This window comes from Bombina bombina, chromosome 2 (genome assembly GCF_027579735.1).
Source record: "Bombina bombina isolate aBomBom1 chromosome 2, aBomBom1.pri, whole genome shotgun sequence".
NCBI classification, from domain to species: Eukaryota; Metazoa; Chordata; class Amphibia; order Anura; family Bombinatoridae; genus Bombina; species Bombina bombina.
This window is the reverse complement of record NC_069500.1, coordinates 758,402,877-758,428,801: the sequence shown is the minus strand read 5'-3', so window position 1 is coordinate 758,428,801 and position 25,925 is coordinate 758,402,877. Positions and strand designations below refer to the sequence as shown.

Here is a 25,925-nt window from a genome sequence, read left to right as displayed (position 1 = left end):
TTAAAAAATTCTTGATTGTTGATCTTAATCCTCAGTTTGCTCGTTCCCTAGAATTGCACTTTTCTACTGCCTTCCAAGCCTGTGTGCCAGGCCTACTTGAAAAATATTTACACCAATCATATTTGTTGTCACAGTATTCTTAGTAATTAAAAATTAAAATTTTGGGTAATATTTGTGGCGAATCCTCAGTTTGCTGGTGCCAGTGATTTGCACTTTCCTCCTGCCTTGCAGCCTGCTGTGTGCCAGGCCCACCTAGCCAATTATTGCCAGCAATCCTATTTCTTTTAACAGTATTGCAAAAATTGTCAATCATCACTGTTTTGACTGTCAGTATTCAGTCTCCTAGTGTCCTTGAATTGCATTTACCTCCTGCCTGCCAGCCTTTTGTGCCAGGCTGTCTTGCCAACTATTTACACCAATCCTAATTGTTGTCACAGTATAGTTACTAATTAAAATTAAAAAATATTTGATTGTTGATCATAATCCTCAGTTTGCTCGTGCCCTACAATTGCACTTTTCTACTGCCTTCCAAGCCTGTGTGCCAGGCCTACTTGAAAAATATTTACACCAATTATATTTGTTGTCACAGTATTCTTAGTAATTAAAAATTAAAATTTTGGTTAATATTTGTTGGGAATCCTCAGTTTGCTGGTGCCAGTGAATTGCACTTTCCTCCTGCCTTGCAGCCTGCTGTGTGCCAGGCCCACCTAGCCAATTATTGCCAGCAATCATATTTCTTTTAACAGTATTGCAAAAATTTTCATTCATCACTGTTTTGACTGTCAGTATTCAGTCTCCTAGTGTCCTTGAATTGCATTTACCTCTTGCCTGCCAGCCTTTTGTGCCAGGCCGTCTTGCCAACTATTTACACCAATCCTAATTGTTGTCACAGTATAGTTACTAATTAAAATTACAAAATTCTTGATTGTTGATCTTAATCCTCAGTTTGCTCGTGCCCTAGAATTGCAATTTTCTCCTGCCTTCCAAGCCTGTGTGTCAGGCCTACTTGAAAAATATTTACACCAATCATATTTGTTGTCACAGTATTCTTAGTAATTAAAAATTAACATTTTGGGTAATATTTGTGGCGAATCCTCAGTTTGCTGGTGCCAGTGAATTGCACTTTCCTCCTGCCTTGCAGCCTGCTGTGTGCCAGGCCCACCTAGCCAATTATTGCCAGCAATCCTATTTCTTTTAACAGTATTGCAAAAATTGTCAATCATCACTGTTTTGACTGTCAGTATTCAGTCTCCTAGTGTCCTTGAATTGCATTTACCTCCTGCCTGCCAGCCTTTTGTGCCAGGCTGTCTTGCCAACTATTTACACCAATCCTAATTGTCACAGTATAGTTACTAATTAAAATTAAAAAATATTTGATTGTTGATCTTAATCCTCAGTTTGCTCGTGCCCTACAATTGCACTTTTCTACTGCCTTCCAAGCCTGTGTGCGAGGCCTACATGAAAAATATTTACACCAATCATATTTGTTGTCACCGTATTCTTAGTAATTAAAAATTAAAATTTTGGTTAATATTTGTTGGGAATCCTCAGTTTGCTGGTGCCAGTGAATTGCACTTTCCTCCTGCCTTGCAGCCTGCTGTGTGCAAGGCCCACCTAGCCAATTATTGCCAGCAATCATATTTCTTTTAACATTGCAAAAATTTTCATTCATCACTGTTTTGACTGTCAGTATTCAGTCTCCTAGTGTCCTTGAATTGCATTTACCTCTTGCCTGCCAGCCTTTTGTGCCAGGCCGTCTTGCCAACTATTTACACCAATCCTAATTGTTGTCACAGTATAGTTACTAATTAAAATTACAAAATTCTTTATTGTTGATCTTAATCCTCAGTTTGCTCGTGCCCTAGAATTGCACTTTTCTCCTGCCTTCCAAGCCTGTGTGCCAGGCCTACTTGAAAAATATTTACACCAATCATATTTGTTGTCACAGTATTCTTAGTAATTAAAAATTAAAATTTTGGGTAATATTTGTGGCGAATCCTCAGTTTGCTGGTGCCAGTGAATTGCACTTTCCTCCTGCCTTGCAGCCTTCTGTGTGCCAGGCCCACCTAGCCAATTATTGCCAGCAATCCTATTTCTTTTAACAGTATTGCAAAAATTGTCAATCATCACTGTTTTGACTGTCAGTATTCAGTCTCCTAGTGTCCTTGAATTGCATTTACCTCCTGCCTGCCAGCCTTTTGTGCCAGGCTGTCTTGACAACTATTTACACCAATCCTAATTGTTGTCACAGTATAGTTACTAATTAAAATTAAAAAATATTTGATTGTTGATCTTAATCCTTAAAAGGCCAGCTCTTTGCATACATGCCCACAGACTCTGTAACGCATGCCTCTTTTAGGGAGAGGTGCAGCCATAATGCAGGGTCAGAACCTCTGCCTGCAACTGTTATACTCGATTTTGCGAAAGGAAGTAACCTTACCATGGTTCCCTGCACGCACGTATTGTTGTTATATTTTTGGTGAGGGTAATCATGATGGCCATGTAGACCACCACCACTGAGAGTCCTGAAAGTAACAGGGATGAGATGAAAGAGCTAAGAATAGTAGAACTTGAAACAACAGAGTTAGCCATGGGTGTTTGTGCAAAACCGCTTGGCTTTTTTTTGGCTTTGGGTGCGGCTATTCATGCAGGCCATATAGAGCTGCCACCATTCGGTGTCGTATCAGCTATTAAACTAATAAGAACAGTACTACCAAAATACAGCCAATGAAGGGCCTTAGGAAGACTGAGCCAAGGTTGGATTGTAGTTTTTGGTTAGGCTAATCATGATGGCCATGTAGACCACCACCGAGGGTCCTGGAAGTAACAGGGATGATGAGATGAAAGTGCTAAGAATAGTACTACTTGAAACAACAGAGTTAGCCATGGGTGTTAATCCAAGACCGCTTGGATTTATTTTTGTATTGGGTGCGGCTAATCTTGCAGGCCATATAGAGCTGCCACCATTCAGTGTTGTATCAGCTATAAAAATAATAAGAACTGTACTATCAAAATACAGCCAATGAAGGGCCTATGAAGACTGAGCAAAGGTTGGATTGTAGTATTTTGTTTGGCTAATCATGATGGCCATGTAGACCACCCGTAACAGGGATGAAAGTGCTAAGAATAGTACTAATTGAAACAACCGAGTTAGCCATGGGTGTTAGTCTAAGACCACTCGGCTTTTTTTTGGGTTTGGGTGCAGCTAATCATGAAGGCCAGATAGACCTGCCACCATTTGGTGTTGTAACAGGTATTAAACTGCAAAGAACAGTACTACTTAACACAACCTACTTACCATGGGTCCCAGAGCATATGTTTGGTTATTATATTTTGTAAGAGTAATCATGCAGGTCATATAGACCTCCACCGATAGGGTGAGTATGAGTAACAGCTATTAAAATGCGAAGGACATTACTAATTAACACAACATAGTTACCATGGGTCGCAGACCAAGAGCAGATGTCTTATTATTATATTTTGTATGGGTAATCATCCAGGCCGTATAGACCTCACCAAATAGGGGGAGTTACAGAGATTAAAGTGCTAAGAATGGTAGTACTTAAAACATAACCTAGTTAAAATAGGTACCAGACCGCATGTCTTATTATTATATTTTTTCAGGGTAATCAGGCAGGCCATATAGAACACCCCCGATAGGGCGGGGGGAACAGGGATTAAAGTGCTAAGAAAAGTACTAATTAACACAAGCTAGTTGGGTCCAAGAACGCATGTTTAATTATTAGACTTTATTAGGGTAATTATATATCTAACAAATCTATCTATTTCTCTTCTATCGATTCTATCTAACTATCAATCTATGTATATCTATCTATCCTATCTATCAATCTATCTTCTGTCCGGGATGTTTTGAGACAGCCACTTTGGGAATGTTAGTTGATTTAGGCCCATTATGGCTTAAAAGCAGACTCTGCATAAACTATGTAATTTTCCATGGGAGTTTTGCCAGGGATCCCCCTCCAGCATGCAACAGTCCAGGTGTTAGTACCCTTGAAACAACTTTTCCATCACTATTGTGGCCAGAAAGAGTCCTTGTAGGTTTTAAAGTTCGCCTGCCTATTGAATTCGTTCGCGACATCACTATTCTGCACAGCAAAACCTAAATTTCTCCTCCCAAATAGCGTTGCCACCTTTAGTTCAAACCTGAACACACTTGCGCCGTGCACAAAAACATTTTTTCTTTTTGCAGAGTACATATTGTGTATAATAGCACATAAACACAAAATTGCACATAGATATTCACACTCTCACAGACTCTCTATCTCACACACACAAAGACACACACAGGCAAGACACTAAAGCTATCTCTTTCACACACTCACACACATTCTCTCTCACACTCACTCACACACAAATACACTCACCTTTTTACACAGAGACACAAACAACACAGAAAGACACTGACAAACACAAAGACACATTCCACACAGACACACAAGAGAAAAAAACTGTATGCACAGGCAGTATCTTGCAAATGCACGTCACTTTTTGTTTGGCTGTGGCTGTTTCCTACCTTACAGAAAATGTCAGTATTCATTGTGTATTATGTATGTGCTCAAAAGTGAGTGGTCAGTGTTTGGTAGCCTGTCAGCATTAATGTGTCTGACAAAGTATGAGTTTCTCAGTGAGTATTTAAATATGATTGTTTTAAAGGCAAAGTGCATATGTATAAAAGGACCATTAATCAATTGAACAATTGCATAATCAGCAAATGCATAAGTAGTAGACATGTGTGATTCGTTTCATTCTGAATCGAAATTCGGACAAATTAGCAAAATTCAGAAATTCGGATTGATTTGAATTTCCAAATTACCCTAGCAACGAAACTAAACTAAGTATTAGACAAGGGTGGAGCAGTTGATGTAGCATATCTAGATTTCATCAAAGCATTTGACACCCTCCCACACAGTAAACTAATTCACAAACTGTATCTCCTTGGTCTAGATTAAAAAATTATGAACTGGGTGGAATGCTGGCTTAAGGACAGAAAACAAAGTGTCTTAGTAAATGGAGTTCATTCAGCAGAGGGAGCTGTTACTAGTGGTGTTCCTCAGGGGTCAGTTCTGGGGCATGTTTTGTTTAACATATTTATCTGTGATATCAGCAAAGGGCTACAGGGGAAAGTATGTCTGTTTGCAGATGATACAAAAATTTGTAACAGAGTGGATGTTCCAGGGGGGTACACAAAATGAGAAGTGATATACAACAATTGGAGGATTGGACAAACGACAGATCTAAAGTTTAACACAGCAAAGTGTAAAATAATGCATTTAGAGAAGAAAAATCCAAATGCTAATTACAGACTCAATGACACTTTACTGACTGTTACAGATGAGGAACAGGACTTGGGAATTATTATTTCAGATGATTTAAAACTTATAAACAATGTAGTAATGCAGTGAGTAAGGCTAGCAGAATGCTTGGATGTATTGGTAGAGGTATTTGCAGCAGAAATAGTAAGGTTCTTATACCACTTTATAGATCATTAGTTAGGCCTCATCTTGAGTATTGTGTGCAGTTCTGAAGGCCATATCCTCTGAAGGATATTAACAAACTTGAATCTGTGCAAAGGAGGGTCACCAAAATGGTACATGGTCCAAAATATAAAACTTACCAGGATAGGCTCAATGACCTAAATCTGTATAGCTTAGAGGAGAGAAGGGAAAGAGGTGATTTGATAGCAACTTTCAAGTATGTTAAAGGGTTTAGTAAAACTGAGGCTGTGGGTATTTTACCTAAAATGGAAAATTCAAGAACAAGGGGTCATGAGCTCAAGCTAAAGGGTAGTAGAGTCAGGAGTAATTTGAGGAAGCACTTATTTACAGAAAGAGTGATTGATTTATGGAATAAACTTCCTCGAGAGATAGTAGCAACAAACACTGTGGGGGACAAGTAAAAAGGCTATCCTACAAACTAAGGCCTAGATTTGGAGTTCGGCGGTAAAAGGGCTGTTAACGCTCCGCGGGTTTTTTTCTGGCCGCACCATAAATTTAACTCTGGTATCGAGAGTTCAAACAAATGCTGCGTTAGGCTCCAAAAAAGGAGCGTAGAGCATATTTACCGCAAATGCAACTCTCGATACCAGAGTTGCTTACGGACGCGGCCGGCATCAAAAACGTGCTCGTGCACGATTCTCCCATAGGAAACAATGGGGCAGTTTGAGCTGAAAAAAAACCTAACACCTGCAAAAAAGCAGCGTTCAGCTCTTAACGCAGCCCCATTGTTTCCTATGGGGAAACACTTCCTACGTCTGCACCTAACACTCTAACATGTACCCCGAGTCTAAACACCCCTAACCTTACACTTATTAACCCCTAATCTGCCGCCCCCGCTATCGCTGACCCCTGCATTACACTTTTAACCCCTAATCTGCCGCTCCGTAAACCGCCGCCACCTACGTTATCCCTATGTACCCCTAATCTGCTGCCCTAACATCGCCGACCCCTATGTTATATTTATTAACCCCTAATCTGCCCCCCACAATGTCGCCGACACCTGCCTACACTTATTAACCCCTAATCTGCCGAGCGGACCTGAGCGCTACTATAATAAAGTTATTAACCCCTAATCCGCCTCACTAACCCTATCATAAATAGTATTAACCCCTAATCTGCCCTCCCTAACATCGCCGACACCTACCTTCAATTATTAACCCCTAATCTGCCGACCGGAGCTCACCGCTATTCTAATAAATGTATTAACCCCTAAAGCTAAGTCTAACCCTAACACTAACACCCCCCTAAGTTAAATATAATTTTTATCTAACGAAATAAATTAACTCTTATTAAATAAATGATTCCTATTTAAAGCTAAATACTTACCTGTAAAATAAATCCTAATATAGCTACAATATAAATTATAATTATATTATAGCTATTTTAGGATTAATATTTATTTTACAGGCAACTTTGTAATTATTTTAACCAGGTACAATAGCTATTAAATAGTTAAGAACTATTTAATAGTTACCTAGTTAAAATAATAACAAATTTACCTGTAAAATAAATCCTAACCTAAGATATAATTAAACCTAACACTACCCTATCAATAAAATAATTAAATAAACTACCTACAATTACCTACAATTAACCTAACACTACACTATCAATAAATTAATTAAACACAATTGCTACAAATAAATACAATTAAATAAACTATCTAAAGTACAAAAAATAAAAAATAACTAAGTTACAGAAAATAATAAAATATTTACAAACATAAGAAAAATATTACAACAATTTTAAACTAATTACACCTACTCTAAGCCCCCTAATAAAATAACAAAGCCCCCCAAAATAAAAAATTCCCTACCCTATTCTAAAATACAAATATTACAAGCTCTTTTACCTTACCAGCCCTGAACAGGGCCCTTTGCGGGGCATGCCCCAAGAATTTCAGCTCTTTTGCCTGTAAAAAAAAACATACAATACCCCCCCCCAACATTACAACCCACCACCCACATACCCCTAATCTAACCCAAACCCCCCTTAAATAAACCTAACACTAATCCCCTGAAGATCTTCCTACCTTGTCTTCACCATACCAGGTTCACCGATCCGTCCTGGCTCCAAGATCTTCATCCAACCCAAGTGGGGGTTGGCGATCCATAATCCGGTGCTCCAAAGTCTTCCTCCTATCCGGCAAGAAGAGGACATCCGGACCGGCAAACATCTTCTCCAAGCGGCATCTTCTATCTTCTTCCATCCGATGACGACCGGCTCCATCTTGAAGACCTCCAGCGCGGATCCATCCTCTTCTTCCGACGACTAGACGACGAATGACGGTTCCTTTAAGGGACGTCATCCAAGATGGCGTCCCTCGAATTCCGATTGGCTGATAGGATTCTATCAGCCAATCGGAATTAAGGTAGGAATTTTCTGATTGGCTGATGGAATCAGCCAATCAGAATATAGTTCAATCCGATTGGCTGATCCAATCAGCCAATCAGATTGAGCTCGCATTCTATTGGCTGATTGGAACAGCCAATAGAATGCGAGCTCAATCTGATTGGCTGATTGGATCAGCCAATCGGATTGAACTTGATTCTGATTGGCTGATTCCATCAGCCAATCAGAAAATTCCTACCTTAATTCCGATTGGCTGATAGAATCCTATCAGCCAATCGGAAATTCGAGGGACGCCATCTTGGATGACGTCCCTTAAAGGAACCGTCATTCGTCGTCTAGTCGTCGGAAGAAGAGGATGGATCCGCGCTGGAGGTCTTCAAGATGGAGCCGGTCGTCATCGGATGGAAGAAGATAGAAGATGCCGCTTGGAGAAGATGTTTGCCGGTCCGGATGTCCTCTTCTTGCCGGATAGGAGGAAGACTTTGGAGCACCGGATTATGGATCGCCAACCCCCACTTGGGTTGGATGAAGATCTTGGAGCCAGGACGGATCGGTGAACCTGGTATGGTGAAGACAAGGTAGGAAGATCTTCAGGGGATTAGTGTTAGGTTTATTTAAGGGGGGTTTGGGTTAGATTAGGGGTTTGTGGGTGGTGGGTTGTAATGTTGGGGGGGGGGTATTGTATGTTTTTTTTTACAGGCAAAAGAGCTGAAATTCTTGGGGCATGCCCCGCAAAGGGCCCTGTTCAGGGCTGGTAAGGTAAAAGAGCTTGTAATATTTGTATTTTAGAATAGGGTAGGGAATTTTTTATTTTGGGGGGCTTTGTTATTTTATTAGGGGGCTTAGAGTAGGTGTAATTAGTTTAAAATTGTTGTAATATTTTTCTTATGTTTGTAAATATTTTATTATTTTCTGTAACTTAGTTATTTTTTATTTTTTGTACTTTAGATAGTTTATTTAATTGTATTTATTTGTAGCAATTGTGTTTAATTAATTTATTGATAGTGTAGTGTTAGGTTAATTGTAGGTAATTGTAGGTAGTTTATTTAATTATTTTATTGATAGGGTAGTGTTAGGTTTAATTATATCTTAGGTTAGGATTTATTTTACAGGTAAATTTGTTATTATTTTAACTAGGTAACTATTAAATAGTTCTTAACTATTTAATAGCTATTGTACCTGGTTAAAATAATTACAAAGTTGCCTGTAAAATAAATATTAATCCTAAAATAGCTATAATATAATTATAATTTATATTGTAGCTATATTAGGATTTATTTTACAGGTAAGTATTTAGCTTTAAATAGGAATCATTTATTTAATAAGAGTTAATTTATTTCGTTAGATAAAAATTATATTTAACTTAGGGGGGTGTTAGTGTTAGGGTTAGACTTAGCTTTAGGGGTTAATACATTTATTAGAATAGCGGTGAGCTCCGGTCGGCAGATTAGGGGTTAATAATTGAAGGTAGGTGTCGGCGATGTTAGGGAGGGCAGATTAGGGGTTAATACTATTTATGATAGGGTTAGTGAGGCGGATTAGGGGTTAATAACTTTATTATAGTAGCGCTCAGGTCCGCTCGGCAGATTAGGGGTTAATAAGTGTAGGTAGGTGTCGGCGACGTTGAGGGGGGCAGATTAGGGGTTAATAAATATAACATAGGGGTCGGCGATGTTAGGGGTAGCAGATTAGGGGTACATAGGGATAACGTAGGTGGCGGCGATTTGCGGTCGGAAGATTAGGGGTTAATTATTTTAAGTAGCTTGCGGCGACGTTGTGGGGGGCAAGTTAGGGGTTAATAGATATAATACAGGGGTCGGCGGTGTTAGGGGCAGCAGATTAGGGGTACATAAGTATAACGTAGGTGGCGGTCGGCAGATTAGGGGTTAAAAATTTTAATCGAGTGGCGGCGATGTGGGGGGACCTCGGTTTAGGGGTACATAGGTAGTTTATGGGTGTTAGTGTACTTTAGGGTACAGTAGTTAAGAGCTTTATAAACCGGCGTTAGCCAGAAAGCTCTTAACTCCTGCTATTTTCAGGCGGCTGGAATCTTGTCGTTAGAGCTCTAACGCTCACTGCAGAAACGACTCTAAATACCGGCGTTAGAAAGATCCCATTGAAAAGATAGGCTACGCAAATGGCGTAGGGGGATCTGCGGTATGGAAAAGTCGCGGCTGAAAAGTGAGCGTTAGACCCTTTAATCACTGACTCCAAATACCAGCGGGCGGCCAAAACCAGCGTTAGGAGCCTCTAACGCTGGTTTTGACGGCTACCGCCGAACTCTAAATCTAGGCCTAAGTTTATAAGTTTATACTGTTTATAAATAAGTTTATAAATAAGTTTATACTGTTAGGTAATATCGGGCAGACTTTCTGGGCCTATGGCTCTTAACTTCCGTCAATATCTATGTTTCTATGTTTCTAATCCGAATGCATTTGTAACAAATAAATCCAAATTAGTTTGGATGTATTCGTTAAATTTGAATGGCCATCGACTAATCACAATTCAGTATAACAATTACATTTAGTGAGATAGAACAGCAAGCCCTATCCAGGGTACTGAACCAAAAATAGGCCGGCTCTAAATCTTTCATTCCTGCTTTTTCAAATAAAGATACCAAGAGAACAAAGAAAAATTGATAATAGGAGTAAATTAGAAAGTTGCTTAAAATTGCATGCTCTATCCAGGGGCAAAACTACAGGGGGTGCAGAGGTCGCAATTATTTTTTTTTTTAAATAAAAAACTTTGACCTGCAACTGCCTGCACTGATATCATGTGAGTGTGACATGCTGCTTCGCTAGTGTCTCTGACTACAGGAGTTAGTCTTTCTGTTAAACCCATTGGTGTTTATGTGTGTATGTATGTGACTGTGTGTGTATTTATGCATGTATGTATGTGTATGTTTGTGGAACCAGCAAAGTACAGACCTTGTAACTATAGCAAGGGGGGGGTGGGGGTAAACAGTGTCACTATACAGTACCACTATATATAGTACGGGGGGCTAGACTATGTCACAGACTACTGTGGTCACTCTATAAAGTACTGGGGCGGGTAGGGTCAGGTCAGCCATCTCACCGGCAGATTACAGACTGTGTCACTGACTCACTATATACAGTACTGGTGGGTTAAACAGTGTCACTATATACAGTAATAGGGGGTCAGGCCATCTCACAGACTGTGGGCACAGGGTACCTCCTTTTGCAGACATGTAATCTAATTAACATTTTTTTTTCTGTCTTAAATGTTAAAAAAGATATGTATCAAATTCACTTTTTTGGGGGGGTTGGAGGAGTGGGGGCTTCTTAGATTCTTGCACCTGGGTCCTGTGAATTCTAGTTACGCCTCTGGCTCTATCCGAATCATAATTGAAAAGATTTGGGTTTACCTGCCTTTTAAACTTCTAGCTGGAACACATAAAGACAGAAGTCGACCAGCTTTGTAGCTTTAGTGAAGGGATAGCTGAGCTGTCCAGTCACACTATCAGGTAGTGTGAAACATTGTTTTCCAGATTACACTATGAATAAGCATTATAAAGTCCAGTGTTTAAATTATGTGTCCCCTTGCGTCATTACAAAATCCCAAAGATAAGCAGTAATTTCTATAAAATAAAGCGTTAGTGAAATCCAGCCAATTTGCCATTAATTAGATGATACTATTCTGTACAACACAACAAAAAACAAACTGAAGTCAATTAAATATGGAAATACCCTTTTGTGATATTGCAGTTGATCACAATCTTGCTGTGTTTTTCCAGAGATCACAATCTAAAAAGGCTTCTGTCGTTATTACCCCTTAAAGTGGTTTCTTCCCGAAAACTACACAAAACATTATCTTCATCATATTAATGCCCCAATTTTGCAGTCCAAAAAAAAAATAAATGCACAAGATAAACAAAATAGCTTATGCTACAAAGCCCAAGATATGTGTGTATGTCGCTAAGGATTTTAACAGGGTCATTTTCAGTACAGTGGGTAAGTGAATTTGTTGAGTTATTAATTTGGCTCATTTCTAACAGTGCAAAAATGCTAATTATAATTTTTTAACATTAATTAATTGCGCAGGTAGTTTTCATATCTGATTGATGATGTTGCTTCCTGAAGACATTCAGTATAGTTAGGGTAACGTAAGTGTGTTTTAACCATAGGCAAAAACCAGTGTTACATTCTCTAACTTTTTGGGGTACTAATTTGAAAAATGTTAAGTTCTTTTAGCTGTGGAATTCAATAAGTGAAAATTGACCTTATAAATGTGTTGTCATAGGGACATGAAATCCATATGTTTTCTTTCATGATTTAGGTACATCATATAGTTTTTTAAAAAAGTTTCCAATTTACTTCTCAATTAAGCTTATTTTTTTGTGGAAAAGCATACCTAGGTAGGTAGCGTGCACATACCTGGAGCACTGTATGGAAGAAGTTTGTGCTTCCATCCAATGCTCTTGCAAATATAAAACATTGTTAAACCATTCTTGCAAAATTGTTTGACCATCTAGTGATTCAGACACATTCATGCTCCTGAGCCTCCCTACCTGCTTTTAAATAAAGGATTCCAAAAGTACATTTGGTAGTAGAAATACATTGAAAAGTTTCTATTTTTAAATGCTGTGCTCTCTCTGAATCATGAAAGAAGTGCTTCTGATAAACAATGAAAATATGTGATTGTAATCACATCGATATCGAAAAGGGCTCATCTGTAACTGTTAACCAGGTGATAATCAACAAATGATATATTGTGATTAATCCCTCTATGAATAAGATTGTTGCAAACAGCTGCTGTATAGTGCTCAAGACATGTGCACGCTCCTCAGCCAACCTCAGTTGAAATTTAGTTTTCATTACATTCCAGTGCTGATGTGTTTGCACGCGTGCAGCAAAAATCCTTCAGATACCTGAAATGTAACCTAGGTTCCAAAATTGCTGCACCCAAAAATTTAGGAGGATTACAAGTGGAGTGCTAAATTATTGCATGCCCGCAAACGGACAAATTTGCCCGTTTGCTGGCACGCGAAAATTAATCAGCCATTGCAAGTGGCTAGTTAATTTTATAAATCTGCACTAAATGGCCCTAAAATACTAGTTTAGTTTATTAAAAAATAAAGATGGTATCAGCTTTATTTTTTAATAAAATTACTGCACTAGGCAGTATTTTGGCGTTAAAGTGAAGGGATGTGGGGTGTTAGAAATAAAATGGCACTGAAAAGTAACTTTACATTGCAGTCTATGAGAACTGTATGTTCCCTGTAAATGTATATGTATATGTTTATATACATATATATTTATGTGTTAATATGTGTATATACACATATTAACAAATAAATATATATATGTATATCAGCATATACATATACATTTGCTGCCATTGCTGCGCGACTTACCCCCTTTGCTGGCGCTGAGGTTCTGATGCTGCCTCTGACGGCATCAGAAAGAGTTTACCCCAGTAGCCTATGGAAGCGTGCTCTCGTGAGCGCAATGCTTTCCAGCAATGTGAACTTTAGCGTGCGCTGGTATTACACAGTAAAGTGCAAATATTGCTTTCATTAAATCGATTTTTAGTGCTCCACTAATCTGGCCCTTAGTGTTTAGTGTGCCTTTAAATTAATCTATTGCTAGGTTTTCATGTGACCGTTTTTACGCCCCTTTAAAGTCCTTTAACAAAGTTTATTATCATTGTCCTAAAGTTACTCTATCTATATAAAATGCTTTTAGATTAACTTCACATTCTCCTATGAGGCTTTGGTGTCTCTGTAATAGGATAAACCAGCTTTACAGGCTACTCATTGTTTGAAAGATGAGATGACAACTACAATAAAGTAAACATGAATTAATAGCAAATACAATAGGGTTTGTGTGTTTTCCCATTAACAATCAGTCTCTGCAGGCTACCAGATATCATAACCCATTCATTATTCAAAGGGAATTCTATTGTAGTGTAATATGATTATGATTATCATAGCTCTATATTTCTCAATTTAGTGAAACCTACACCAACAATATTATTTTAGAAACAATGCAGTTTTGTAATAATAAGAATACATCTTTATAAATTGAATTGCTTTCAGAAAACACTGTAATTAGATAATGTAATGTTTCTGGAGAACATTGACATTATTTTTTAACAATTGCACAATTCAGTGGACGGACAAGTATTGTATATGTTGGCTTTCATATCGTATTTTGAAAGCTGTGTCTGCAACCTTTAGAGGGTCTCTGAGTAATAAAGATGTGCAGGGAATAGAATTTCATTTCAGACAACATTTTTCGTTTTATATATTTGAGGAAATTTGTTTACGTGAATACTCGTTGTCTGCATTATTCATTAAACATTTACATTCATTTTCATTAAAAGTTCACCTGTAGCTACATACTTACCCTAACCTGCTCTGGAGAACGCGCTAACCCGATCCTCTTCTTGCCAGAGCCAAAGCCGCGCAACCAGGAGGCTTAGCCATTTGACTCCCAGGAGCTGCACTAGCTGCAGAGCATACAATATATGGGAATTACTCCTTTAGGCTTATATTTCTATATCAGATAGCTGCTTTTGTTCATTTTAACCACAACCCAAACGGCTCTCATGAGCAGCCCTGCAAGTTTTTTTCTGTTTGTTTTTTGCTAGGTGTATGGCTAGGAAACGATTGAATAAGAGGTGAAAAAAATAGTATGGAAAAGAGGGCGGCCAGAATGGGGGGGATAATAAAACTTATACATCGTAATAAATAAAAGGTTTTTGTGCATCTCCAATAACATTTAATAAATTAAACTTTATATAAAACCTACAGACATTCATTTATCTACTGTCAGCATACATAAAATGTACTATCACTTTAAACATATAGTTAAAGTCAGTTCCAGAGCAACAATATTGCACTACTGGGAGCTATCTGAATACACCTGTTGAACCAATGACAAGAAGCATATGTTTGTAGTTGCCAATCACCAGCTAGCACCCTTTAGTACTTTGTTTCGCCTGAACCTATGCATGCTTTTCAACAAAGACTACCAAGAGAATAAAGCAAAATCTTAAAGTACATTTAAAATTTCTAAAAATTGCATGCTCTATCTGAACCATGAAAGTTTAATTTTGATTTTTATGTGGACCCAAATATTTATGCTTGTTCTGTATCCCAGGCATGCCCCAGAGTCTCTCTCAGACAGCATATACTCCCGTGAGTCAGATGTCTGGAGTTTTGGAGTCCTGTTATATGAACTTTTCACCTATAGTGACAGGAGCTGCAGTCCACCCACTGTAAGTATCTGTGATTGGCTATCTCTCTGGATGTCTCTCTCACATCTCTCAGTTACTCAGTATGTACCCATGTGTGTCAAATTCTCATGCACACTTACATTCCAAAATATGTACATAAGGTTTGGAGGATAGTATGTTGGCTGTTGGGTGAACTAACCCTTTTTCTCCAATTCATCACAAGGAATACCTGCGAATGATGGGACCTCATAATTCTCTGCAAACAGTCTGCAGCCTTGTAGAGATATTGCAGGAGGGGAAAAGACTGCCATTACCACAGGGATGTCCTGCAGAGGTGACTCACAAACATTACCTGTATCCCACCCAATATCTTGCTGCTTCATCTGTCTAAATTAGCCACTGCCTCCATATGACAAATTCCAAAGCTTCTCCTATTGCTTCTCAAAATGCCTCTTTGAAACTCGTACTTTTGTTCCATAAAACACTCTCTAAAGTCTTTCTTAATTCTTGTAAATTTGCCTAAATCTTCATTGTTATAGGTATCACTTCTCAGCCTTTGCTACATGTACCCACCCCTTGGGGTACCTGGAGCATTTGTAAGCGGCTTTCCCGCTAAAGCCAATTTTGTGAGCAGCCCAGCAGTGAAAGGGTTAAAGGGACAGTACACTGTAAAATTGTTTTTCCATTGATGTATTTTAAATGACTTGTTATACCAACTGCAGAGTATAAAATATTTGAGAAATTGCATTTTCATGCTTATTCGTGTCTATGAAGTAGCTGATTTTGTGCTTTGAAACCACAGCCTATTACGACGGGTTGAACTTAAAAGTGATATCAGATCTCATTATGTTCTAAGTTTATGTACACAGACTTGCTTCCTTATCTTTTATTTGGCTGGAACACCAAAGCTCAATACATAGAGAGAACAATGGAAAATTATCATTTTATTACTTAAAGGGACACTCAGGTTAAATTAAATTTTCATGATTCAGATACAGCATGTAATTTTAAACAACTTTCCAATTTACTTCCATTAAAAAAAATGTGCACAGTCTTTTATATTTACAATTTTTGAGTCACCAGATCCTACTGAGCATGTGCAAGAACTCACAGACTATACGTATATGCATTTGTGATTGGCTGATTGCTATCACATGGTACAAGGGGAGTGGAAATATACATAACTTTGAAATTTGTTATAAAAAAATCTACTACTCATTTGAAGTTCAGACTAAGTGCTATTGCATTGTCTTGTTATCTTGCATTTGTTGATTATGCAAATCTAATGTGTTGACTGGTCCTTTAAAGGGACACTAAACCCCACAACTTTCTTTCATTATTCAGATAGAGAATACAGTTTTAAACAACATTCCAATGTACTTCTATTATCTAATTTGCTTCATTCTTTAGATATCCTTTGTTAAAAAAATAGCAATGCACATGGGTGAGCCAATCACACGAGGCATCTATGTGCAGCAACCAATAAGCAGCTACTGAGCCTATCTAGATATGCTTTTCAGCAAAGTGTATCAAGAGAATGAAGCAAATTAGATAATAGTAGTAAATTAGAAGGCTGTTTAAAATTGTATGCTTTTTCTAAATCATGAAAGAAAAAAGTTGGGTTTAATGTCCCTTTAACTATCCTGCATCCCACTGAGAGTGTAATCTCTTCTGCTGGCTGTGAATACTCCAGTATTAATTTGTTCAGTGTAGGTGGCGATACCGCAGGCTAAATCAGCTATTTCAAATGCTGAAATAGGAGTAAAGGAGCTACTTGTAACCAATTTAATACACTCTAGCAGGTTAAAAGGATCATTGGGAATAATTTAAAGGGGAGAAATGTTTTGGGCGAACTGTCCCTTTAATAAGAGAACCATGCCTTGCAGTCCACTTTGTGCAGTGTTTGCTAATTGCAGGGTGTGGTTCCCTAATTAACTGTTTCACTGCTGCGCTGCTCATAAAAGTGGCTTTAGAGGGAACCCTGTATTGTAAAGAGTACTCAGTGAATTATCCTTTCATCCTTTTTACCTTCATGCCACAAAGGTATATATTCAATGAATCTGCCCAGTTAGTGTCGTTTGGGGACTGGAATTAAAAAATGCTGATATTAAAGTGTGTCACAGGGAAAGTGCCAGGTAAAGTGTATAGCACTGTGAGAAGGTGTCACAGAGACGTGTATATACTTGGCTCTTATTCTTTGTGAGATATAACCCTTCTCATAGTTTATACTCTTTTTTTTTTTTTCTGTTATATGTCTCACAGGAAAGGAGATTTAATTTCCAGCAACGTAAACATTTTTCCATGGTTGAGCAATTATATTGTGGAACTGATTACCTAAGAAAGTAGTAAATGTTGATACCTTAGATAAATTTAAAAATGGTTTAGATACATTGATGGCTAGAAACAGAATTCAGGGACATGGTTCCTTGTGTTAAATGGGTCACCTTTTAATAGGATTAATTTAAGCTCAAATGGAGCTTTCATTGTAAGCATATTAAAGGGACATTGAACCCAATTTTTTTTCTTTCATGATTCAGATAGAGCATGCAATTTTAAGCAACTTTCTAATTTACTCCTATTATGCATTTTTCTTCATTCTCTTGCTATCTTTATTTGAAAACCAAGAATGTATGTTTACATCTACTATGTTACAGGTGTACAAGTTGATGTTGTCATGTTGGTCCTCCATTTCATCTAAGCGCCCATCCTTCAAGGATCTGGAGACACAGGTTGAGCAGCTTAAAGAAACCTATAACAACGTTGGGTACATGGAAAAAATTAACCCTGTCACTTCTTAGCATCTGTTCACAGAATGACAGAATGAAAAACAAAGGAAGCGATGTATGAGACAGAATAAATAAGAAAGGGAGATCACTTTATCATGTTACCAGTCAGAAGTTTGTACTTTTGGAAACCAAATTAATTGCTTATATCCCAATAACCCCTTGCTTGACAGGAAAAGTATTGCTTATTTATTCAACACAACTCAATTTAATAGTTAAAAGTTTACATATATATACTGTATATATATATATATATATATATATATATATATATATATATATATATATATATATATATATATATATAAAGGAAGCACACTCTTACTCTAATATCACTCACCAGGGTGCAGGCAATGTAATACAAATTCAACAGGAAGGCTTGCACTTGCTGGATTTTCAAACAAAGTGCTTATTCACAAGCGTGATGTCTGGATGTCTGAGGAAAGGGTAAACCCCCTGAAACGTCATGCTTGTGAATAAACACTTTGTTTGAAACTCCAGCAAGTGCAAGCCTTTCTGTTGTGTGTGTATATGTATGTATGTATGTATATATATATATACACTGTATGTATGTATGTGTGTGTGTATATATATATATATATATATATATATATATATATATATATACCATTTCAGTTTTTGTTTTTCAATTGAGTTGTACAGTTTATAGGTCACATTAAAAGTGGAAAAAGTTCTGAAATTATTTATCTTTGTCTCATTTTTTTACATCACAGAAACCTGACATTTTAACATTGTAGACTTATTATATCCACTGTATATATATATATATATATATATATATATATATATATATATATATATATATATATATATATATATATATATAATAAGTACACTGGACCCAGCACTCGCTCCAATCTTCACTTTATTTGTGATGTTTTGGGGACAAAACTTCCCCTTCCTTGGACTAAGAAAGAAAAAATCAAATGTGGCCAACAATCAAAGTGTCAGATACAGATACGTCAATCAGTCAGGGAGTATAAAACTGGTGTTTTTGCATATCTTGCTAGATACAGCTTTATCTCAAATAAGGATGTTGTGTGTACTAAACTGATACACTGATATGCTCTGTTTTCATAAACACACCCTGATACACTTAGAGCACACATAGACACAAACCTGAAATCAGAGATCAAGGCAATACCTTCAGTATATTGTGTTTACCTTTTTTTTCTATTCAAACAACAATTAGCAGTAATGGGAAATAACAATTTATTTTGTGTTTAAAAAGAGAAAACAAGTGTTTATGATTAAATTTATTTGAAGGACGAAAATACACAAGTTTTGCTGGAAGAATTCTTCCTTAGCTGCAGAACTTTATTTTAAAAGGATATAAACAAAATGCCCTAATCTAATCCACTAGATTATTTTACATTGCTAACTGGGATTAATCCTTGCAAAAGGGATGGAATATATAGCTAAATCTCCCATCAGGCATCTGTGCAGGATACAGGTAGTGATCTGTGGCTGCTTACCTGTGCCATTCCTGAATGACTGACCTAATGTGAACTTTTGAAGAGCTGCAATGCATTGTCGCTCCTGAGCATTACTTTATCTATATATGTGTTGTGTTTTTCACATAATTGGCAACAATAATATGTTTTATATGTATATATTTACTATAATGTCCTCTCCCTTTAAAGGACACCATAAACAATGTATTTTATGATTCAGATAAAGAATACAATGTATTTATTTTTTGCAATTGACTTCTATTATCAAATTTGCTTTATTCTCATGTTATTCTTTGTTAAAGAGATATTTAGATAGGTAGCGTGCACATGTCTGGGGCAGTACATGACAGTAAATAGTGCTGCCATCTAGTGCCCTTGCTAATGTATAACAATGTAGCTGCCATATAGTGCTGCAGACACGTGCACACTCCTGAATTTACCGTCCTGCTTTTCAACAAAGAATAACAAGAAAACTAAGAAAACTTGATAATAGAAGAAAATTAGAAAGTAGTTTAAAATGGTATGTTTTATCTAAAGCATGAAAGTGAAATGTGGGGGTTTATGTCTCTTTAATGAGCAGAGGTACAGGATGAAGATTTGCTACACAACAGCTGAGTTGTTCTGCTGTTCTGTACAAGGACAATCTGGCCATTACATGACTAATTCTCCTGAGTATGACATACAAGCATATGGCTAAGATTCCCTTTAGAGTGCTGTAATGGGACAACGGTTTACAACAAATAGCATAGAAAATTATCATCACTTGTTCTGATGCTACAACCAACCAGTTGTTGTAGTCCTGAATTTATTATACATACCATTGTTTTCACATCTTGTAAAATATTCAATTGTTTTGACTGTGTTAATTCCCATAGAATTCCCATCCTGCATTTGAGACCATGTACCAACATATAGCAACCAAGATACTCACAGTGGCATGATAGGAAGATCAGCGGTAACGGAAGCAAATTAGGTGACGGTTTGCAGCACAATAGACAAAAGAGAACAGAAGTAGAATTTGGGAGAAAAAATAAAGAGCAACAATTATATCTTAGCAAATGATTTATCTACAACAATTCCCATATAAAAAAAAAAAAAATTTGATAACCTTTTTTAAAGAACTGAGATCAACCAAAGAAGACTAGGATAACTTCCAGTATTACCCTTCTTCCTAGATATTTAGCGTTTGGAATATATTTGTAAGGAGCTCTAAATTATAATGGCTTCTGCCAACTCGGAATACAATACAACAGAGTGAAGGTATAGAAATGATCAGAACTGCACCTGTAAACAATCTAAGAAAGAACATTCAGAACACTAAGGCTGTGTATTAGCAGAACAGGTTTTAATTGTATGTAAATAAATAAATACAACATGATGCTTGCAGGTAGCTAACTCTTAGTAGACATTATTAGGGTATTATGGGAAGAAAAAAGGCTTTGTGTGACAAGTGTTTGGCAGTGAATGAGTTACTCTCAAGCCTATCCACTTATCTAGCCTCCCCAGAGATACACATTATAGCACATAATAGATTGACAGTTTATAGGACTACTTATAATTTTGCATTGTCATTATGAAAGGGCTTCAATGGTTCTCCTTGAGTTTGTAATGGAATATATGAATGAGAGGGGACAAGCTGACAGTGTTCTGAAGTTATTAGTGTGGTGATGTCTCTAGCAAAACTTCATGAGCTCAGTCTTAGTACAGCCTCTCTGGCAGCATGATCCAGCGGGCCCCACACTCCTCTTCATCCGCCTGCTGATATCCTGGTGCCCGTCACCCACCAGAGGGTCATAAAGGGAGCCTTGAAACTGCTCCATGGACACATCTCTCATATCAGAGGAAGAAGCAACCTTTGACCTCAGGTCATCTTCAGGTACCAAGTTTAAGCTCTCTGGATTCTCCATGAAATCTCTGTTCAGCCAGTTCATAAGGTCACCTATAACAGAAAACATAGATCAGCTCCACTGGGTCAGAAATACTATATTTCCCACTAACCCAAATCTTAGCTCTTGGGCTGAAAAAGAGCACTGTGATGAAGGCAGTTAATCAAAGTGCCTCCCAACAACTAGTGCAACATACTGTCCAATGTATATCTCCTTTATCACAGTTTACACACTGGTAGTACACACTCAGGTATACCGTTCACAGTTTTTCAAATAGTTTATTGTCTTAAGTAATAAAATAACATTCAATTCAAGCCATTCATATTCATAAAGCAGATCATTTAAGGTGACATTACAAGTTTAAATGAATTGAGATATATTTTTACCAACACAGCACAGGCTGTATGTAGAACTGTAGGACAGCTTGTTTTAAAGGGACATGAAACAAAAAAAATCTTTTATGATTTAGATAGAGCATGGAAATTTAAACAACTTTCTAATTTATTTCTATTATCAATTTGTCTTCATTCTCTTTGTACCTTTTGTTGTAAAGCCGGGATGTAAGCTCAGGAGCGTGCACATGCCTGGAGCACTACATGGCGACAGTTTTGCGAGAATGTTATCTGTTTCCTGCCATGTAGTGCTCTAGACACCTACCTAGATCTCGCTTCAACAAAGAATACCATGGTTTTAAATTGTATGCTCTGCCTGATTCACAAACAAAAAAAATTGGGTTTCAAATTCTTTAATTAAAGCTATGATCTGATCAGAGTCTGGAATGTCATAAACTCTGACTGCTCAGCCTTGCTTAGAAGCATAATCAACTAGGTCCTGCACATTTCCATAGATGTATTATAATGGGAGAAAAATATTCCCAACTCCCATTGCATTACATTTAAAAGAGTTTTTAATAGTGTATTACTATGTGCATAGTTCACCTGTTATGTCAATGCATAGCTGGCATAATTAAACCTAGGAAAGTAGAGACCAGACTGTTTCTGGTACATCCCGGCCATTGAATACATTAGTACTTAGCAGCTCATCTCCACCTCCAGTGTATTTCACCCAGCAAATTTACTTAAAGAGACATTAAACCCAATTTTTTTCTATGGTTTAGAAAGGGCATGCACTTTTAAACAACTTTCTAATTTACTTTTATTATCTAATTTGCTTCATTCTCTTGATATGCTTTGCTGAAAAGCATATCTAGATAGGCTCAGAAGTTGATGATTGGTGGCTTCACATAGATGCCTAGTGTGATTGGCTCAGCATTATGCATTGCTATTTCTTAAACAAAGGATATCTAAATAATTACGCAGATTAGATAATAGAAGTAAATTGGAATGTTGTTTAAAATTGTATTCTCTATCTCAGTGATTTTTAACCTTTTTTTTGCCGTGGCACACTTTTTTACATTAAAAAATCCTGTGGCACACCACCATCCCAAAATTTAAAAAAAAAATCACACATTGTAGCCTAATACAGCATATATATATACACATACACACAAACACACACATACTGTATGTATTGTGCTGTTATGCCATGCCTCCTACAAACTACCCCTGCACTGGGAGTAAAAAACAAGCAAAGTTTAAAAATATGTCACACTGTTGTCAGTCTGCCGTGGCACACCTGAGGATCTCTCACGGCACACTAGTGCCACGGCACACTGGTTGAAAAACACTGCTCTATCTGAATAATGAATGAAAAAATATGGGTTTAATGTCCCTTTAAGGATGAGGAATGTCTTCACCTCTTAATGAATTTGCTCTACAATATAACATAAGAATAAGATTTCCTTGACTTACAGTCATCTATCTCATAACTAAAAACAAATGCTGCTGAAGAACAAGGTAAATACAAGCTGTGCAAACTGATTTCAATCAATGCTATTTGTATCTCTGTACCAGTTTACCCATGAGTACACATTGACGTTTACAATATTTATAGTGAACAATCTTTCTTTATAGTTTGTCCTACCCAAGGCTTTATCACTATCTGACTCACCAGAAAGCTAATAAAGGCCTGATAAGATAAAAGAGCATATGTGTGACTGTGTGTATCCTTGTGCTTTTGTAATCCAATGCTTAACTTCATAGTTGTTAGACAAAAGGGACAGTCTACACTAAAATTGTTATTGTTTCAAAAGATAGATAACGCCTTTATTACCCATTCCCCAGCTTTGCACAACCAACATTGTTAGATTAATATACTTTATCACATTTAAATATCTGCCTGTTTCTAAGCCACTATAGACAGCCTCTTATCACATGCTTTTTTATTTGCTTTTCACAACAGGAGACTGCTAGTTCATGTGGGCCATATAGATAACATTGTGTTCACGCCCGAGTTGTTATTTAACATTTATCACAACACAGTACTAAATGCAAGTCAATAGATAATAAATAAAAAGTCATGTGATCAGGGGGCTGTCAGAAGATGCCTAGATACAAGGTAATCACAGAGGTAAAAAGTGTATTAATATAACTGTGTTGGTTATGCAAAACTGGGGAATGGGTAATAAAGGGATTATCTATATTTTAAAACAATAAAAAATGATATTGTAGACTGTCCCTAAATCATTATTTAATTAATTGAAAGGTTAAAAGGACAGTAAATCCCAAAATTTTCTTTCATAGTTTAGATAGAACATACAATTTTAAACAACTTTCCAATTTACTTCTGTTCTCAAATTTGCTTCATTATCTTGTTATCCTTTGCTGAAGGAACAGCATTGAACTACTGGCAGCTAGCTAAACACATCTAGTTAGCCAATCACAAGAGACAAATGTGCGCAGGCACCAATCAGCAACTAGCTCCCACTAGTGTAGTAGTGCAGAACAAAGCACATTTAAAAATTGAAGTGAATTTAAGTGTCTTAAAATTACATTTCCTGTCCCTTCAATGTTGCCCTACATACTTTATAGAAATGCTAGGGAACTTTGCTTATCATGTCTGCTGTAGAATTTTAGAATCTATAGTAAATATTTGCCTTATGGCTATAAAAGTGTTAAATCCCTTTATATTAGCAGCTTAATCAGTAATTTTACTGTTGCATCCGAGGTTGATTAATGCGATATTGATTAAATTTACAAATAAAGTCTATATTATGTATAGAACATTCAGTAACAGTACCAGTACCTAATTATTTATGATAAAATGAAACACTTTGAATGTATTACTCTAGTAGCTTATTTATAATTGTTCCTAACTGACCTCAGTAGAGAAGAAAAGATAAAGTAACAGCTTTGTTTAAACTTAGGGAACATAGGCAACAGCACGGGGGATACTAAAGCTTTGTACATATTTCTTTAACATTTAAACACCTGATCATCTGCATATTATTATCAAGCTTATATTTACTTTACAGGGACATTAAACACTTTGAGATGATAATATAAAATGACAAATCGTATAAATAAATAAAAAAAATTTGTTATATACTTTCATTATTTATTTTATCCACTTTTCCTGTAATTCCATTCTGAAATTGTGAGCTTTTCAGTTCCTGTTAGAAATAGAAGTGCAGAACACTATTATATTCCATACAGTCATTGTCTGCACACTCTAGTGACATATTTATAACTGTATCTTATTGGCCACAGCAGAGAATGTAACCTAAGTTACAACATGGCAGCTCCCATTGTTTAATAGACACTAAAACTTTGCACTTATTTTGTCAATATTTAAATACCTAATGAAACTTTAAAAATACATCTATATGTTATTCTCAGACTAATCTTTTCTTTGAATGCATCACTCTAACTAGCATTTATTTACTGTTTAATGTCCCTTTAAATGCATCATTATGTCTAACGTATTTAGTTACTATGGCTTGTATTTTTATTTTTTCAACAAGGGTGGTCATTCTATGAATTCACAATTCTCACTGTATAGCAATACTTTCTCACCAAATACTTGTTGCCACGCACACACATCTAATGCATACAATACTCACTGTAAGGGTTATCTCTCTCTTGCCCAGGCTCTGGGGAGTATCTCTTCCATCGGGAACCTCCACAGGACATTACAACAGTCCGGATGAACTCTCTACCACATAGTTTCATTCCTATTTCAGGTCCCTCAGCATGACACCAGCTGGGTATCTGAAGAGTGAAAAGCATGGCAAGCAGGAATAAATGTAGAGACATAGCAGATTTCATGGTATAAATGCTATTTGCCTGATTTGTCTTTGGTGTTGGTGTGCTCTGTTGGTGAGCGCCTGATCTGCTTGCTGTGTTGGTGAGCGCCTGATCTGCTTGCTGGGTTGGTGAGCACCTGATCTGCTTGCTGTATTGGTAAGTGCCTGATCTGCTTGCTGTGTTGGTAAGTGCCTGATCAGCTTATTCTGGTGGTAAGTGCCTGATCAGCTTATTCTGGTGGGGAGTGCCTCATCTGCTTGATGTGTTGTACAAAATGCTGGTCTCTAACCTGTTTATATATGAATGATGGTACATTATCTGACCATGGCTGGTGGGGAATAAGACTCTATAGCCTTGAGTTTGAACAAACTGATGCTGTATGTAACCTTGGGATCTAATGATTGCAGGGACACAAGGAGGGAGGAATGATACCCTAACGAGAAATCTGGCCACTTCCTTTCACATGAAAAATATTATTTGGCATTTAGCTCCAGCTTAATGTTTTTTTTTATTCTCAATTTTTACTTTTGCATTGGTCATGAAAAAGACATTTAACATATAGGCATCT

The 25,925-nt window shown here is 37.0% G+C and overlaps 2 protein-coding genes across 2 annotated transcripts in view; one reads left to right on the top strand and one right to left on the bottom strand.

Moving 5' to 3' along the window:
- Positions 1-17,955, top strand: part of JAK3 (Janus kinase 3) — a 362,782-nt gene extending 344,827 nt beyond the window's left edge. Inside the window, exons 22-24 of the mRNA XM_053702872.1 lie at positions 14,993-15,110; positions 15,292-15,402; positions 17,723-17,955. Of these exons, the coding sequence (XP_053558847.1) occupies positions 14,993-15,110; positions 15,292-15,402; positions 17,723-17,866 (373 nt within the window). The 3' untranslated portion in view covers positions 17,867-17,955. The remainder of the gene's footprint in view (positions 1-14,992; positions 15,111-15,291; positions 15,403-17,722) is intronic.
- Positions 17,956-20,999: 3,044 nt separating this feature from the next.
- On the bottom strand, positions 21,000-25,366 carry INSL3 (insulin like 3). The gene is made up of 2 exons (XM_053700681.1): positions 25,174-25,366; positions 21,000-21,265 (listed from the first exon to the last, which is right to left on the bottom strand). Exons 1-2 carry the CDS (start codon positions 25,364-25,366, stop codon positions 21,000-21,002), a joined length of 459 nt encoding a protein of 152 aa, XP_053556656.1.
- Between the last annotated feature and the right edge of the window lie 559 nt (positions 25,367-25,925).

Bases quoted from the DNA above. Each gene is read 5' to 3' on its own strand.
- INSL3 (XM_053700681.1), bottom strand. From the start codon at position 25,366: ATGTCTCTACATTTATTCCTGCTTGCCATGCTTTTCACTCTTCAGATA. The intron at 21,266-25,173 runs GTGAGTATTGTA...TTTCTGTTATAG, and splicing joins AGAGAGAGATAACCCTTACA to GTGACCTTATGAACTGGCTG.